The following is a 16,867-nucleotide window of genomic DNA, read 5'->3' on the forward strand; positions in this document are numbered from 1 at the left end:
TTAGTAGAGACGGGGTTTCACGATGTTGATCAGGCTGGTCTTGAACTCCTGACCTCAGGTGATCCGCCCACCTCGGCTTCCCAGAGTGCTGGGTTTACAGGCATGAGCCCACTGTACCTGGCCGCTTTGTTTGTTTTTATCCCCAATTTCAACCAATTACCCAAAGTGACTGAGCCATTGATTTCAGCTATTCAGGAAGCTGAGGCAGGAGGATTGCTTGAGTCTAAAAGTTTGAGTCTGCAGTGAGCTATGATCCCACCACTGCACTCCAGCCTGGGTGACAGAGCAAGAACGGAAGGGAAGGGGAGGGGAGGGGAAGGGAGAGAAAGAGAGAAAAAGAAAGAAAGAAAGAGAGAAAAGAAGGAAGGAAGGAAGGAAGGAAGGGAAAAAAACAAAAGAGCAAGCAGATGCAGTGGCTCACACCCATAATCACAACATTTTGGGAGGCTGAGGTGGGAGGATTGCATGAGCCCAAGAGTTCAAGACAACATAGTGAGGCCTTGTCTCTCTCTTTTTTTTTTTTTTTGAGATGGAGTCTTGCTATGTCTCCAGGCTGGAGTGCAGTGGTGTGATCTCCGCTCCCTGCAACCTCCACCTCCTGGGTTCAAGCAATTCCCCTGCCTCAGCCTCCGGAGTAGCTGGGACTACAGGCGCCCGCCACCATGCCTGGCTAATTTTTTGTATTTTAGTATAGACGGGGTTTAACTATGTTGGCCAGGATGGTCTCAATCTCCTGACCTTGTGATCCACCCGCCTCAGCCTCCCAAAGTGTTGGGATTACAGGCGTGAGCCACCACGTCCGGCCGTGAGGCCTTGTCTCTACCAAAAATAAAAAAAAATTAGCCTGGTGTGGTGGTGTGTGCCTGTAGTCCCAGCTATTCAGGAGGGTGAGGAGGGAGAATCACTTCAGCCCAATACGTTAAGGCTACAGTGAGCCATGATTGCACCACTGCACTCCAGCTTGGGCAATAGAGCAAGACCCTGTCCCTAAAGAAAACAAAAAAATCTGATGCTGCATTTCAGACTGGAGGCTAACTGCACCTCTTCTGGCTTCTCTCAGGGCACTTCTTCACCATCTGCATGGCCTTCTTGGTTCTCAGCTTAGCTAAGTCCATCGTGTTGGTCAAATTCCTCCATAATGAGCAGCGTGGTGGACAGGAGCAGCCCTTCTTGTGCCTTCGAGGGGACACCGATGCTGACAGGCCTAGAGTGGAACCCAGGGCCCAGTGTGCTGTGGTAACAGGTGTGTGAGAAGCCTTGTGTTTCTCCCCTGTCTGGATTGATCACCTTAAAAATTCATTCCCGTTGATGATGTACTAGGTATTGCGTTGGCCTATGTGAAAAACCTACAACAGCTGCTCCTTAGCCTGGGTGTGGCATTTTATATGATCTCTCTGGAGACTGAAGGCTGCCTGCTTCTGGCTTTCTTGAAAGTCTCATTTTGTTGTTTTTCTGTTTGTTTTGGTTTGGTTTTTTGAGACAGGGTTTTGCCATGTTGTGCAGGCTGGTCTCGAACTCCTAGGCTCAGGCGATCTTCCCTCCTTTGCCTCCCAAAGTGCTGAGATTGCAGGTGTGAGCCACTGCGCTCAGCTGAAAGTCTAATTTTGGCTTGAATTTCAGGCCCTCAGTTACTCTTTGTTTTGACAGAGTCTCGCTCTGTCGCCCAGGCTTGACTGCAGTGGCACAATCTTTGCTCACTGCAGCCTCTGCCTCCCAGGCTCAAGCTATTCTCCTGCCTCAGCCTCCCGAGTAGCTAGGACTATAGGCGTGTGACACCATGCCTTGCTAATTTTTGTATTTTTAGTAGAGACAGGGTTTCACCATGTTGGCCAGGCTGGTCTTGAACTCCTGACCTCAGGTGATGCACCCACCTCGGCCTCCCAGAGTGCTGGGATTACAGGTGTGAGCCCACCGCACCCAGCCTGTTTGTTTGTTTTTATCCCCAATTTTAACCAATTACCCAAAGTGACTGAGCCATTGATTTCAGAATAGCACAGTGCTGGCATGCACGTGCACACATGCATACACAGAGCTTGTGTACATTTAGGTTCTAGTTGCTTAATGTGAACAAGTATAAGAATCATCCCAGCCCCTAAAGCTCCTACTGAGTCCATTTGGGCTGACCTCTAACTCAGAAAATCTCCTGGACGGATCTAGCACACATACACCCTGCTTACATAATAACAGCTCTGACGTGTTCTCCGAGGCTTCCTGCAGTACAACTTTGCCTCGCCTAATCGGGTGGGGAGGGTACCCAACCCAAACACAACCCACTGCTCAGTTTCACCTACAACTTTCCTTGAAGGATGAGGCCATCAGCTTCAAGAGAAAGTCCAGGTGGGTCTTGGTAGTCCCTGGCTCACCCAGGGTGTTTTCCTCCATCACACAGAGTCCTCGCTGTATGGAGAGCACCTGGCCCAGCCGGGAACCCTGAAGGAAGTCTGGTCGCAGCTTCAATCTATCAGCAACTACCTCCAAACTCAGGACCAGACAGACCAACAGGAGGCAGAGTGGCTGGTCCTCCTGTCCCGCTTTGACCGACTGCTCTTCCAAAGCTACCTTTTCATGCTGGGGATCTACACCATCACTCTGTGCTCCCTCTGGGCACTGTGGGGCGGCGTGTGAAGACTGAAGTGTTCTTCAATAATTGTGCTGGCACTTAGGAGAGAGAGGAGGGGGAATAATAGTGGGTTAAAAAGCTTTCTGGGTCGGGTGTGGTGGTTTTTGCCTATAGTCCCAGTGCTTTGGGAGGCCATAGCAGGAGGATTGCTTGAGCCCAGGAGTTCGAGACCAGCCAGGGCAACATAGTGAGACCACATCTCTACCAGTAAATAAATAAATAAATAAATAGCTGGGCATAGTGGCTCATGCCTGTACTCTCAGCTACTTGGGAGGTTGAGGTGGGAGGATTGCTTGAGCCCAGGATTTCAAGGCTGCAGTGAGCCATGATTGCACCACTGCACCCCAGCCTGGGCAACAAAGCAAGACCCTGTCTCAAAAAAAAATAAAATAAAAGACTTTCTGCCTTCATTGCCTCTCCATTGAGTCCAGCTTCATACACCTAATAGTCTGCTGTGTGACCCAAGAATCATATGTTCATGAAAATGTATAAACAGTATGAGTATACAGTAAAAAAGTAAACTTTCCTTCTTATCCCAGTCCACTCACCCAAAGCAACCACTGTTAGTAATTTCTTCCAGAAGATTTCTAGGCACACACATGCATCTATGTATGCTTAAGCAGTTTTTAAAAAAGTGTAAGATAGCTCCATCTTCCAGCCCTGCCTTGGCCATTTATTCAGTCACCCATTCAACAAAACCTTTATTGAGTATTAAGTCCTAGGCATTATGTTAGGCACACCAGAGAATACAAAATAAGTCAGCACAGGTTATTATTCACTTGATGTGATTCCCATGGTCAACCTGGTAACAACCAACCAGAGCATAAAATTCCTGCCATATCCCTCATCTTCTGAGGCTCTTGTTACCACTTCCCAGCTAACTCCACTGCCTCCACCCTCTTCCTGTGCCCCTTCAGCAGTGCATCCCCACTGGAGAGAACCCAAGTGCCAAGGCTTCTTTTTTTTTTTTTGAGGCAGAGTCTTGCTCTGTCACCAGATTGGAGTGCAGTGGTGCAATCTTGGCTCACTGCAACCTCCACCTCCCAGGTTCAAGCAATTCCCCTGCCTCAGCCTCCCGAGTAGCTGGGACTACAGGTGCATGCCACCACACCCAGCTAATTTTCTGTATTTTAGTAGCAGGTGCCAAGGCTTCTAAGCCCAGTCTAGCACATCATTTAGTCCACACACAAGGGGCAATGCATGGAGTGGGAGGACAGGCATAGTTCATGGTCCTTTGCTTCAAGGAAGTTATAATCCACTGTCCCTGAACTAGTCAGCTAGGAAATACTACACACTAAGTAGCTTTAAGAGAGATTTATTTTCTCACCTGTCTGGAAGCTAGAAGCCTAAGATCAAGGTGCAAACAGGGTGAGTGGCTTTCTTCTGAGCCCTGTCCTTGGCTTGCAGGTTGCTGACTTCTTGCTTTGTTTTCACATGACCTTTCCTCTGTGCATGCTCATGTCTGTGTCCAGATTTTCTCCTCTAACAAGGGCACCAGTGTTGTTGGTTTAGGGTCCATCCTAGTGACCTCTTTTAACCTTAATCACTTTTTTCAAGGCCCTATGTTCAAACAGTCATATTCTGAGTACTAGGGGTTAGGATGTCAACATATGAATTTTGGGGAGTGGGCAGCAGACAGAGGGGACATATTTCAGCCCATAACACTAGTGATTCCGGAGGTTTAGCAAGTCCAGATTCTGCAGAGTAGGCTGGCAGGCTGGAGACCTGCTGACAGTCTTAACGCTGTCAGCAGAAGACACAAAAGTCCAAAAGCTGTTTGCTAGAAACTTTTTCCAGCACTAAAATTGCCTTTAGAAAAATCTGCCCCCCTCCATCCCCCCAAAGAAAAAGAATTTAAATTCAAACAGCCTTTACCTGCATCCTCCCTCTCTCATTACCTCCCAGTTAGTGCTCAGCGCCAATTGTCCATGAAATTCCACTGCTGCTGTTAATGAAATGAGGAACATAAGAAGTTTGTGAACAGGAAGTGTCCATGCAAACCTCCACCTGTTTCCTTCCTCGCTTCCTACTTTCTACTGCTGGCCTCCTCTGCTTTGACGTGCTCAGTTAGGCATCATGGTCCTGATGTCACCTTAGCTTCCCATCCATGTCGATTCTGGCTTTCTCCACTTCCTCCTCCAGTTAACAGAGGAGGAAAGGAGGAAAAGGCCTGAGGTGAACTCCTCACTGTGGGGTCTCTCTCCTTCCCAACTATGTCTTAGAGAAAGCACCCATGTCAGAGTCAGGAGTCCTGATTATTACGGTCCTGGCTCTGCCATTACCTAGCCAGGGGACCTCCGTGAGCTTAACTTCTCTGACTTCAACTTACCTTATTTGAAATTGGGGCTGTTTATATTTGCTCTACCCCTATCAAAGAGTTATGAGGATCAAAATGAAAAAATGTATTGAACAATGCTTTGAAAAGTAAATAATGGGGCGCGGTGGCTCACGCCTATAATCCCAGCACTTTGGGAGGCTGAGGTGGGCGGATTACCTGAGGTCAGGAGTTTGAGACCAGCCTGACCAACATGGAGAAACCCTGTCTCTACTAAAAATACAAAATTAGCCGGGCATGGTGGCACATGCCTGTAATCCCAGCTACTCGGGGGGCAGAGGCAGGAGAATGGCTTGAACCCAGGAGGCGGAGGTTGTGGTGAGCCGAGATCGTGCCATAGCACTCCAGCCTGGGCAACAAGAGCTAAACTCTATATCAAAAAAAAAACAAAAAAACAACAAAAAAACTTTAAAGCGCTTTGGGAAGGGGGAGGGATAGCATTAGAAGATACACCTAATGTTAATGGGTGCAGCACAGCAACACGGCACATGTATACATATGTAACAAACCTGCACGTTGTGCACATGTACCCTAAAACTTAAAGTATAATTTTAAAAAAAAGTAAATAATGCATCACAAAATAAAGATAAGACCTGCTTGCTATCAACAGGTGGACTCCAGTCTCGAGTTTTTGGTGTGGGATCTGATTTCCAGCTCCCTCTATCAGAATCCAGTCATGGGCTCTGGTACTCCTCCAGTTGTTCCACTATTATAGGATCCAAAGGCCAAGGGCTGAAGCCATCACATGCCTCCTTACAGAGAAACTTGTGTGGCAGGGGTTGCCAAAGGGACTTCCCAGTCCATCTCACATGAAGCTCACCTTTGTTCCATTCGCAGATGACATTGCCCAGGTTCTTTACATCAGCCTCTAACAAGCAGCCCTTTAAGAGTGAAGCCTGGCCACCAAACTGGTCCCCGGTACACTTCCTTTGTCTAGTGCCAAGTGGCCTTAATCTCAACTGCAGCCCAGAACTCATTCAAAGCCCCAGAGTCAGGCCTGCATCCTGAAGCAATGACATTGTAAACCAAAAATAAAATTCTAAGGGCCCCCCAACCATCTGAATGGACTCCATCCTTTCAGTAAGGACATCCCAAAGACTGGGGTTCAGGCCATGACGGGCAGCGGGGGTCGGAAATGCCTCAGGATGCCCTCCTCTCTTTCGGAATTCAGGAAAAGTTGACCAGCACCAGCATTAACATCAATACAGATCTTAAGTCTGATAAGAAACATTTACAATCTGGCTGGGTGCAGTGGCTCATGTCTATAATCCCAGCACTTTGGGAGGCCGAGGCGGGTGGATCACTTGAGGTCAGGAATTCAAGACCAGCCTGGCCAACATAGTGAAACCCCATCTCTACTAAAAATACAAAAATTAGCTGGGCATGGCGGCACGTGCCTGTAATCCCAGCTACTTGGAAGGCTGAGGCAGAAGAATTGTTTGAACCTGGGAGGTGGAGGTTGCGGTGACCTGAGATCTCACCACTGCACTCCAGCCTGGGCAACAGAATGAGACTCTGTCTCAAAAAAAAAAAAAAAAAAAGAGAAACATTTACAATCTACTCTCTCTGAAGCCTGCTGCCTGGAAGCTTCATCTGCATGATAAAACTTTGGTCTCCACAACCACTTACCATAATCCAGACATTCCTTTCTATTGACAATAACTCTTTTAAACAATAGCCAATCACAAAAATTTTAAATCTACTTAGGATCTGAAACCCCTTGCCCCACTGGCTTTAAGTTGTCCCCCCTTTCTGGACGGAATCAATATGTATCTTAAATGTATTTGATTGATGTCTCATGTCTCCCTAAAACGTACAAAACCAAGCTGTGCCCTGACCACCTTGGGCACATGTTCTCAGGGTCTCCTGGAGGCTGTGTCACTGGCCATGGTCACACATATTTGGCTCAGAATAAATCTCTTCCAATATTTTACAGAGTTTGACTCTTTTCTTCGACAACATCATGAACAAATGGCACTACAGATCTCCTCCTGGAATAGTGTCCCTCTGTGGTGGGAGGAATATGGGGTGCCAGCAGCCCTTATTTGCAGAGCAGCTTTAGCTCATCCCCTCCAAATGTTCATACATTTCATAATTCCTGTTTCATAGAGAAAGGAAACTGAGGAACAGAGCAAAAATGGGATTCTCCCAGCTGTGAGCGCTCCTACCATCTGCTCTTTCGCAGAATCCAAGGTGGTTTCAGCACTCACCAAGAAATCACAGCTCCAGTTCTGGGGACTTCACTGATGTCTAGAACAAAGACTTAGTTAACTCCCAGGCCAGCCAGGCAGCCCCAGTTCATCATGTTGTAGAACTTTCTCCTTAGTACAGCTAAAAACAGAGTCCTTGTCGTACAGCCATGAAAAATTAGGCTTGCAGACACTTTGAAAATGGAATTTACTGTGCAAAAAGAAAAAAAAATGGAAATAGGGACTCTCAGCAAAGCGAGAGTCTGCTAGCCAGTTTTCCCACCTCACAAATTGAATTCCTAGTTACCACATCCCAGAACAGGAGAGAGAGGCCAGGCTTCTCCTCCCCGCAGAGGGCACGAACTTTCCATGGCTCTACCCTGTTCTTCCAGTATACGGGCTGGTCAGGGGTTCTCCAGGGATCTTCCCCCTTTGTACTTGGCTCTCTTAATTATATTTCTTTTCTTTTTTTTTTTTTTTTTTGAGACAGAGTCTCACTCTGTCGCCCAGGCTGGAGTGTGGTGGTGCGATCTTGGCTCACTGCAGTCTCCACCTCCTGGGTTCAAGCGATTCTTGTGTCTCAGCCTCCTGAGTAGTTGGGACTACAGGCATGCGCCACCACACTTGGCTAATTTTTGTATTTTTAGTAGAGATGGGGTTTCACCATGTTGGCCAGGCTGGTCTCGAACTTCTGACCTCAGGTGATCCTCCCACCTCAGCCTCCCAAAGTGCTGGGATTACAGGCATGAGCCACCACGCCTGGCCTCAATTATATTACAAGATGACTTCTGAGTGCTGCTCTGATGACCTCCCCGAGCCTCTGCAGCCTTGAGTATTGCCAATAATCAGGTGGCAGAGGGTCTCCTTTTCCTCCCAAGATACCCGCCACACCTTTTGCAGTTGTCCTAGAGGAGCAGGAGCTGCCATGATAAAGGAAGCTGAGTTTTTCACCTTTTAAACCACGGTGACACAGCACGTCTCCTGGGGTCTGACTTCCCAGCCTGGATGAGCCAGAACCGGGAAGCGAATGAAAGAGTGGCCATGAGGGGAGCCAGAGTGAAAGTGCCGTTGCTAGAATGCATCCGCCTCTCAGCTCAGCCTCAAGGCTTCCCCAGACGCTCTCACTTCTCAGAGATCTCATGACACATGTTAAGGCAAGGTTAGTAGAAGTGGGTGGAGTCTAAATTTTATCCTGCCCTGTGGCTCTGAGGCTTCTAGGAAACTTCAGAGCTTGGGTTTTAAGGTAAAATCCACCAATCAATTCCTGCATGGTGGATTGTCTCCTCAGGGCAGAGAGCCCTTCGGGAAGGCTGGGCTTCCTTCCTTGCAACGCCGTCTGTGACCCTGGGCTCCACCTCAGCCATCACCCTGTCGAGCTTAGCCTACCTTGTCCTGTTCCCTGGATCAGACTCCATCTCAGCAGCCGGAACTGCTCAGTCCTGAGTTATTTACCTGCGGAGACAGTAAGAGCTTCGTAATTAGCTGAGCAACAGCATGGAGGCTTTTATGAGCAGCCACGCTCCCCCCCACCCCAACTCTGGTGTCCGTAATTGAAATGACCCACGCCAGTGATTAGATTAGGGGGCTGAAGAAGCCCAGCACGCTGCTCCCCGTCCTGTCGGGGAGGTGATGTAGTTAAGTTTGTGCTTCATTTGGCAGAGGCTATAAAGCAGGAATTGCATCAAGGTTTTCTGCAGGGGTGGAAGGAACTGCTGGGCTGTGGGCGGCCTCTGTGTCAGGCAAGACTCCAGATCTGAGTGAGAGGGAGCCCCTTGCTCCCCCTTTACCTTACCCTCTGTACCTCTCTCACAGCCTGTGTTGGGCTTTGAAGGCCTGGGGTGTGTGTAAGTCTAGCGGGATGGTCATCCCTCCTCAGTGTCACTGGTAACCCAGGCTGCATGTGGACAGCCAGCTCCTGGTCACCCTGCTCATCCTCTTTGAAGAGCGCCAGGCTGAGAGCAAGGGAATCAGGTGCTGTTGGTAGTTCTTTTTCTCCCCATATCCCTGCCCAGTCTCGGCTTGCAGCTCTTCCTTACACAAGCCTCCTTCTCTACCCCAGCCCCATTCTCCTGCGGTCTCTTCCCACCACCTGCCCCTTTTGCACGCGGGGCTGGCTTTGGCCAAGTTGTGCAATAGCTGAAGTTTCTTCTCATTCCTTCCTCTTTCCCACGCATATCTACCCAGGGACCTATGTCGGCACACTGCCCAAAGGACATCTCACTGTTGTGTTCTCCCCAAATCTACCTTCCCGGACACGGTGCACAAATGAGACCAAAATCCTTCCACTGTGCCAATGCCTTTTAAATACAGTCATTTAAAATTAATCTGTTCTGAAATACAAACTGGTGAAATGAGTTCATGCCACATTTTCAACCTGGGGTATATTATCCCTAGCATGGCTCAGCAGTGTGCTAGCTATACTCAAAACCCCAGAATGAACATGATTTCCCTTCTAAAGCATTGGTTTTACTCAGCAGTATATTGTTACAAGAATTATTTACTTTCCTATGAAAATACATACTGATATATTTTGGTGAAGAAACAAAAATTTAGAATAAAACCTTAAAGATACAACTTTATTTTTAAAAATATTTTATTTTTAATTATTAGGGGTACATATTTATAGGGTACATGTGATATTTTGATACAAGTATACAATGTGTAATGCTCAAATCAGGGTAACTGAAATATCCATCATCTCAAGTATTTATCATTTTTTTGTGTTAGGAACATTCCAACTCCACTGTCCAGTTATTTTGGGTTTTATTTATTTGTTTGTTTTGAGACAGAGTCTTGCTCTGTCACCCAGGCTGGAGTGCAGTGGCACGATCTCAGCTCACTGCAGCCTCCGCCTCCTGGGTTCCAGCGATTATCCTGCCTCAGCCTCCTGAGTAGCTGGGATTACGGGTACACACCAGCAGGTATGGCTAATTTTTGTATTTTTTAGTAGAGACAGGGTTTCGCCACTTTGGCCAAGCTGGTCTCGAGCTCCTGACATCCAGTGATCCACCCACCTCAGCCTCCCAAACTGCTGGGATTACAGGCATGAGCCACTGCGCCCGGCCTCACTCTTTGGTTATGTTGAAATGTACAATAAATTATTGTTGACTATAGTTGTCCTATTGTGCTGCCGGTCACTAGATCTCATTCCTTCTATCTAACTGGACTTTTGTACCCGTTAACTATTTCCTCTTTATCCCCCCTCCCTCCCCGCTACCTTTCCCAGCCTCTGGTAACCATCGTTCTGCTCTCTATCTCCATGAGTTCAACTGTTTTGTTTTGTTTTGTTTTTAGCTCCCACATATGAATGGGAACATGCAATGCTTGTCTTTCTGTGCCTGGCTTATTTCACTTAACATAATGACCTCCAGTTCCATTCATGATGCAAATGACAATTTAATTCTTTTTTATAGCTGAATAATATTTCATTGTGTGTATGTACCACATTTTCTTTATGCATTCATCTATTGATGGACACTTAGGTTGATTCCATATTAAAGATAAAACTTCAGGCTTCATGGAAGGGGATCCTTTTTGGCTCTGCCCTTGCTTTAAAATATATCATACTAATACAAAATTTGAGGTATTGGCAAGGCCAACAGATCAGGAGACAATTGCTGGAAAAGATAGTTTATTATTCCTAGTTCCCAGCAGGGGAGCATGAGCCACACTTCACCGTGGGAAGTGGGGCATGCATAGTAGAAAACACCCAGGTTGATTACAGGGTAAGGGGGTGGGGAGGCGCTGTGAGGAAGAGCCTTAATTGTTTCTGCGGGAAGGAGCAGGTAAGGCAGGGTAAGCAGGCTTAGGATGGGCTAGCGTGAATCATTTCAGGGGACTCTGGGGCATGGCGGCTCTCCCTAGTTGTCTGATATCCAGCTCTGAGATGATTAGGGCATGTGGATAGTGGCCTGGAGTATGAGAACCTGATAAAAAAGGTTAATGGGGATGTGGGCACTGGATTGGTTTGTATTTGAAAAGTTTGCTTGTAGGCGAGTTGTTTGCTATCTCTAGGAATTGGCTATCCCTGGAAGGGGCAGTCTCGCCAGGGTCAGCAAGGCCCCAGATGTCAAAGCATCAGAATATAAAAAATAAAAGACAAGGTTAATACAGCCCCTCTGAGATTCCAGTCAGGACGTATCCTTTTCTTCTGGTTTTCTGGGTAGGTTAGCAGAAATGGGCAGCAGAACTCAAAGGACTGGCTTAAGAGGAGAAAATGTTGGATACTGTGGCAAGCATGCAGGAAAAGTTATCTGAGGAAAGCAATACCTGGGCAAGACATATTCATTCATGCATTAATCCACTCACTCACTCATTTGGTAGTAGTAGTTTGAGCATCAGCTCTGTGTCAGGGGCCTTACCAGGTGCCAGAATAGCACCTTGAATAGGACACTCAGAGTTTCTGGCCTTGAAGGAGCTTTTAATCCAACAGAAGTGGTGCAGTAAAAAGAATACAGGTTTGGGGGTCAGAAACATGCATTTAAGTTCCATTACAGCACAGTTACTTAAAGCTGACATGGATTTCCTCTGAATGCAAACCTGATGGTTTGGCAGAAGCTGCCTGGAGTATTGTCTGGAGATAGATTTTTGGGCCACCAGTGGGGTCTGTGGGAAAGCATGCTGTAATGAATTAGTGCTGTCAGCCACAGGTGACATCAGGTGAGGGATAATCAGAGCTTGCCATGTGCCAAGCAGTGTGCTGATGCTTTGGGTGGCAGTATTCTAGACCATTAGAATTTCTCTCAGTAGGTTGGTAGATAGGGAGGTAGGTAGGTAGATAGGTAGGTAGATAAATAGATAGATATATAGATAGAGAGAGAGAGAGTTATGGATAATACTAGGGATGTTATGAAAATTATATATATGAAGATATATATAATGACATCTCATAATATGTATAATCCTCATAATAACCTTGGTATTATCATTCCCATTTCACAGTTGAAAAAAGACTGAGGCACAGACAGATTAGGTAAATTACCCAAGATTACTGAGCTAGAAAGTGACCAAACTAGGATTCAAATCTAAGCATCCTGGGTTCAGACTCCATGCTCTTGGACAGGTGCACTCTGACTCTAGACATGCTCCCTTCACCTCTTTCTTTTAAATAGAGACAGGGTCTCACTCTGTCACCCAGGCTAGAGTGCAGTGGCACAATCTCACCTCACTGCAACCTCAACCTTCTGGGCTCAAGCGATCCTCCCACCTCAGTCTTCCAAGTAACTGGGACTACAGGCATGCACCACCATGCCCAGCTAATTTTTGTATTTTTTGTAGAGATGGGGGTCTCACTATGTTGCCCAGGTTAGTCTTGAACTCCTGGACTCAAGGGATCCACCTGCCTCAGCCTCCCAAAGTGCTGAAATTACAGGGTGAGCCATTGCGTCTTGCCGAGCTTTACTTCTTAAAAGCCACTCATATTTGCCAACTTTATATGTAAGAGGGAGGGGCTCATGTTATAATAAATTTCATTTCCAACCCCACCACTCATTAAGTGTGTGACTCTGGGCAAGTTACTTCACTGTCTTAGAATCTCGGTTCTTTTCCATCTGGAAGTTCTAGAAAGAGGTGGGTTTTGTTTGTTTGTTTGTTTGTTTGAGACAGTCTCACTCTGTCACCCAGGCTGGAGTGCAGTGGCACGATCTCGGCTCACTGCAACCTCTGCTTGTCCTGGGTCCAAGTGATTCTCCTGCCTCAGCCTGCTGAGTAGGTGGGATTACAGGCGCCCACCATCACGCCCGGCTAATTTTTGTATTTTTAGTAGTGACAGGATTTCACCTTGTTGGTCAGGCTGGTCTCAAACTCCTGACCTGAAGTAATCTGCCCGCCTCAGCCTCCCAAAATGCTGGGATTACAGGTGTGAGCCACCGCACCCGGCCTAGAAAGAGGTGTTTTGCTGAGGTATTGAGAGAATGGAATAAGATAGATTTATTGTTCAGTTCTCAGGGAGTGGGGAGGGATAGCTTTAGGAGACATACCTAATGTTAAATGACGAGTTAATGGGTGCAGCACACCAACATGGCACATGTAAACATATGTAACTAACCTGCACGTTGTGCACATGTACCCTAAAACTTAAAGTATAATTAAAAAAAAAAGAAAAGATTTATTAAGTGCTGAGCACAGTGCCTTGCACTCAGGCATTGAAAGGATAGGAATTCTTCTTCATCACCACCTTACCACAGGGCTGTTATGAGAGCCCAGGGAGATCACATACGAAAGCGCTTTGTAAACTCGCCGGGTTTGCTCCTCAGAGTGTGGGTCCGGGACCAGCAGCATTAGCATCGCCTGGAGACTTGTTAGAAATGCAGAATTTCAGGTCCTCCCAGACCTCCTGAATCTGAGTCTGATTTCCAAGTGTTCTCTCGGGGAGTGATGTACACATTGTCTTTGGAGAAGCAGGGATGGAAGAACGATGGAGGTAAAAGGTGAGAGCGCAGACTCAGGGAGGCCTGAGGAGCTGGGTGTTCAGGGGCAGCCCAGCGTTACATGCAGCCCACCCCTGCTGCCAGGACAGCTGGGCCCACGGGGCACCTGCCAATCACTGTGCTGCACTCGGTAATCTCTCCGCCTCACAATCAGAGCAGTCAAGCACTCAGCACAGCTGGGCGGCTGAATTATAGGCTGCAGGCAGATGGCAGAGATGGCTCTGCATGTGCCGTCCAAGGAGAGAGTGAGTGAAGGGCAAAGAGGGCCTCTTCCACAGCCCCCTTCCCCTGCAGCGAACACCCTCTTTTCTGGAGAACAAGACTGGGCTGCCAGCACCAGCGATCAGGTGGCCCCCCGTTTCCCAGAGCCCACTTGCTGCCCTGGGCCAGCCTCCGGGCCCTCCTGCTTGCTGAGTTATGGTAATGGTACCTTAAGGGACTCTCTGCCCGGTGCCCTTAGTTGTGTGAGTCCCTCTTCCTGAGGGAGAAGCTTTCTTTAGCTGACTCTCCTCCTACAGATGCAGCCTTTTTGTTCATCCAAATGCTTCCCTTTCCCCGGAGTGTGAAACATAAGACATCAGGTGGAGGTAGGCCTGAGACCAGAGGGACCATGCGGTTGTCATCCTTCTGTTTCTCCAGTTTCTAGCACAAAGGCTGGCACAGGGCAGAGGTCTGGAGAGTTCTGGCTGAAGGAACATCCATGCCATTTTCCCCGGAAGGTAGCCAGCTGGGCTGCAGCGAGGGAAGTGCCTGGCCGCCGTCTCCTACCAGAGCCCTGGTGGTGGAGAGTGATGGGGAAAGAATCCCAGGTGACAGGGGAGGCTGTGCTGCTGCCACTGCTCCTTCCCTTTCCTCCCAGAGGTGCCACTGCTTGGCGGAGGCATCACTCTTGTAGACTGGATGCTCTGTCTTCTCATTCTGGTCCCAGGCTGCCGAGTGGCCTGTTCTCCCTGCCGCCACCGTGTCTCAGCCCTGGTCCCTGGGAGGGATGAAAGCTCTCTCCATCTTCCTGATCTTCCCTTTCTGGTGATATTTCAAACACCCATTAGGTTTTACAGGGTATTGCTTCCAAGGCTACAGGAGATGGCTCTGGGGCTGCACTCCAGGCGCTTAGGTCCCCCTGAGCCTGTTGACTCTTCTGCCACGCAGCCTGTCCTCCCATCACACCCTACCCCCTTGCGCTTCAGCCACCACATCCCTCTCCCTGCCATCCTGAGCTTGACACAGAGGGCACTAGGCAGAGCCCAAGCTTGTCACTGTGGCTTTATAGGCCTGGGGTCCCCTACTCTGCTTCTTTGGGCAGCAGACAGAGAGTGTGTGTACGTGTGTCTGAGGCAGTAACTTGAAGTTGGAGGAGAATCTAGACCAACTCATGCAAAGCTGTCATTCTGCAGATGAGGCTGAGAGAAAATAAAAATATACCCAAGATAACACTGAAGACAATGATAATGACTACTGATAGCTACTGAAATGGGAAGCGTGTATGTGTCATGCATGGTATGAGGCCTTTCCATGGTGAAGCTAATTTAGCCCACATGACCATCTTCCATGGTATGTTACATTTACAAATACAGAAACTAAGGCTCAGCCAGCTTAAGAAACCTGCCTACCATCACACAATGAGTGAGTGAAAGAGCAGAATTTGGTATTAGGATTATTTGCTTGAACATCAAGCAGCTTTAGTAGCTTCCTCTGAAAAGCAAAGTGGTGAGAGTAAGAGCCCACGCCCCTCCCACCCCAGGGAGCTGTGGAGGCTCCTGGGGTGAAAGCTGCAAAGGTGAGGGGTTATCATCCCCATGCAGTGTTATACCCAGCTGGGGAAGAGGCCCCTGCTCCAGAAGAGAAGATGCACACATTGCCTCGGGCTAGAATCCTGAGGCCCCCACGGGGGCCTCCCTGCCCAGGCTAAAGAAATGTAAACGGGAAGGGAAGTGGGGAAGGGAGAGGTGTCAGAAATGGGGCTGGGCTAGGTCAGCATGGTGGCTCACGCCTGTAATCCCAGCACTCTGGGCCAGGTGGATTACTTGAGGTCAGGAGTTCGAGACAAGCCTGGCCAACATGCTGAAACCCCATCTTTACTAAAAATACAAAAATTAGCCGGGCATGTGGTGAACACCTGTAATTCCAGCTACTCAGGAGGCTGAGGCAGGAGAATCACTTGAACCTGGGAGGCGGAGATTGCAGTGAGCTGAGATCACGCCACTGCACTCCAGCCTGGGCGACAGAGCAAGACTCCATATCAAAAAAATAAAAAGAATCTTATTCAGATCACCTCATTAAGTCCTCCCCAAAACTCTGTGATAGGTGACAGTCAGTATCCATCCTCCCTTCAGAGAGGCTGACTAACCTGTCCAAGGCATGTAGCTAGGAAGTGGCAGAGCTGGCATTTGAATGGTGTTAGGACAGGCTAGGTTATTGCCGTGGTAACACATGATCCCCAAATCTCTGTGGCTTACCACAGCAAGCTCTGTGCCCACAGAGGTCAGCCCCAGCTCTGATCTTATGTCCTCGCCCTGAGACCCAGGCCGCTGCAGCCTCCATTGCGAACATCACCAGTCACCACAGCACAGAAAGATACACATGTGGCTGGGTGTGGTGACTCACGCCTGTAATCTCAGTACTTTGGGAAGCTGAGGTAGGTGTGGATCATTTAAGGTCAGGAGTTCAAGACCAGCCTGTCCAACATGGTGGAACCCCATCTCTACTAAAAATACAAGAATTAGCCAGGTGTGGTGGCAGGCGCCTGTAGTTCTAGCTACTCGCGAGGCTGAGGTAGGAGAATCACTTGAACCCAGGAGGTGGGGGTTGCAGTGAGCCTAGATCACACCACTGCACTCTAGCTTGGGTGACAGAGCAAGTGACTCTGTCTCAAAAAAAAAAAAAAAAAAAAGAATGCCATGCACGGTGACTTATGCCTGTAATCCCAGCACTTTGGGAGGCTGAGGTGGGCAGATCACGAGGTCAGGAGTTTGAGACCAGCCTGGCCAATATGATGAAACCCGTCTCTACTAAAAATACAGAAATTAGCAGGGCATGGTGGTGTGCACCTGTAATCCCAGCTACTAGGGAGGCTGAGGCAGAAGTATCACTTGAACCCGGGAGGTGGAGGTTGCAGTGAGCCCAGATTGCACCACTGCACTCTAGCCTGGGAGACAAAGGGAGCCTCCATCTCAGGAAAAAAAAAAAAAAAGATACACACGTCCTTTCTGCTCACAACTCAGTGTCCTACTGTCCTTGTCATGCAACCCACCTAACCACCACAAGGCCAGGAAGTATAATCCTTACGAGTGCCCAG

General features: G+C 48.3%; 1 protein-coding gene across 2 annotated transcripts in view; it reads left to right on the forward strand.

Moving 5' to 3' along the window:
- The window catches only part of HTR3B (5-hydroxytryptamine receptor 3B), a 44,778-nt gene extending 38,373 nt beyond the window's left edge, over positions 1 to 6,405 (forward strand). For both annotated transcript variants that reach the window (XM_004052157.5, XM_063693522.1), the window contains 2 exons: positions 1,061 to 1,243; positions 2,390 to 6,405. In XM_004052157.5, coding sequence (XP_004052205.4) covers positions 1,061 to 1,243; positions 2,390 to 2,625 — 419 coding nt within the window. In that variant the 3' untranslated portion in view covers positions 2,626 to 6,405. The remainder of the gene's footprint in view (positions 1 to 1,060; positions 1,244 to 2,389) is intronic.
- Positions 6,406 to 16,867: the final 10,462 nt, after the last annotated feature.

The sequence above is a fragment of the Gorilla gorilla genome, chromosome 9 (assembly GCF_029281585.2).
Source record: "Gorilla gorilla gorilla isolate KB3781 chromosome 9, NHGRI_mGorGor1-v2.1_pri, whole genome shotgun sequence".
Lineage (NCBI taxonomy): Eukaryota > Metazoa > Chordata > Mammalia > Primates > Hominidae > Gorilla > Gorilla gorilla.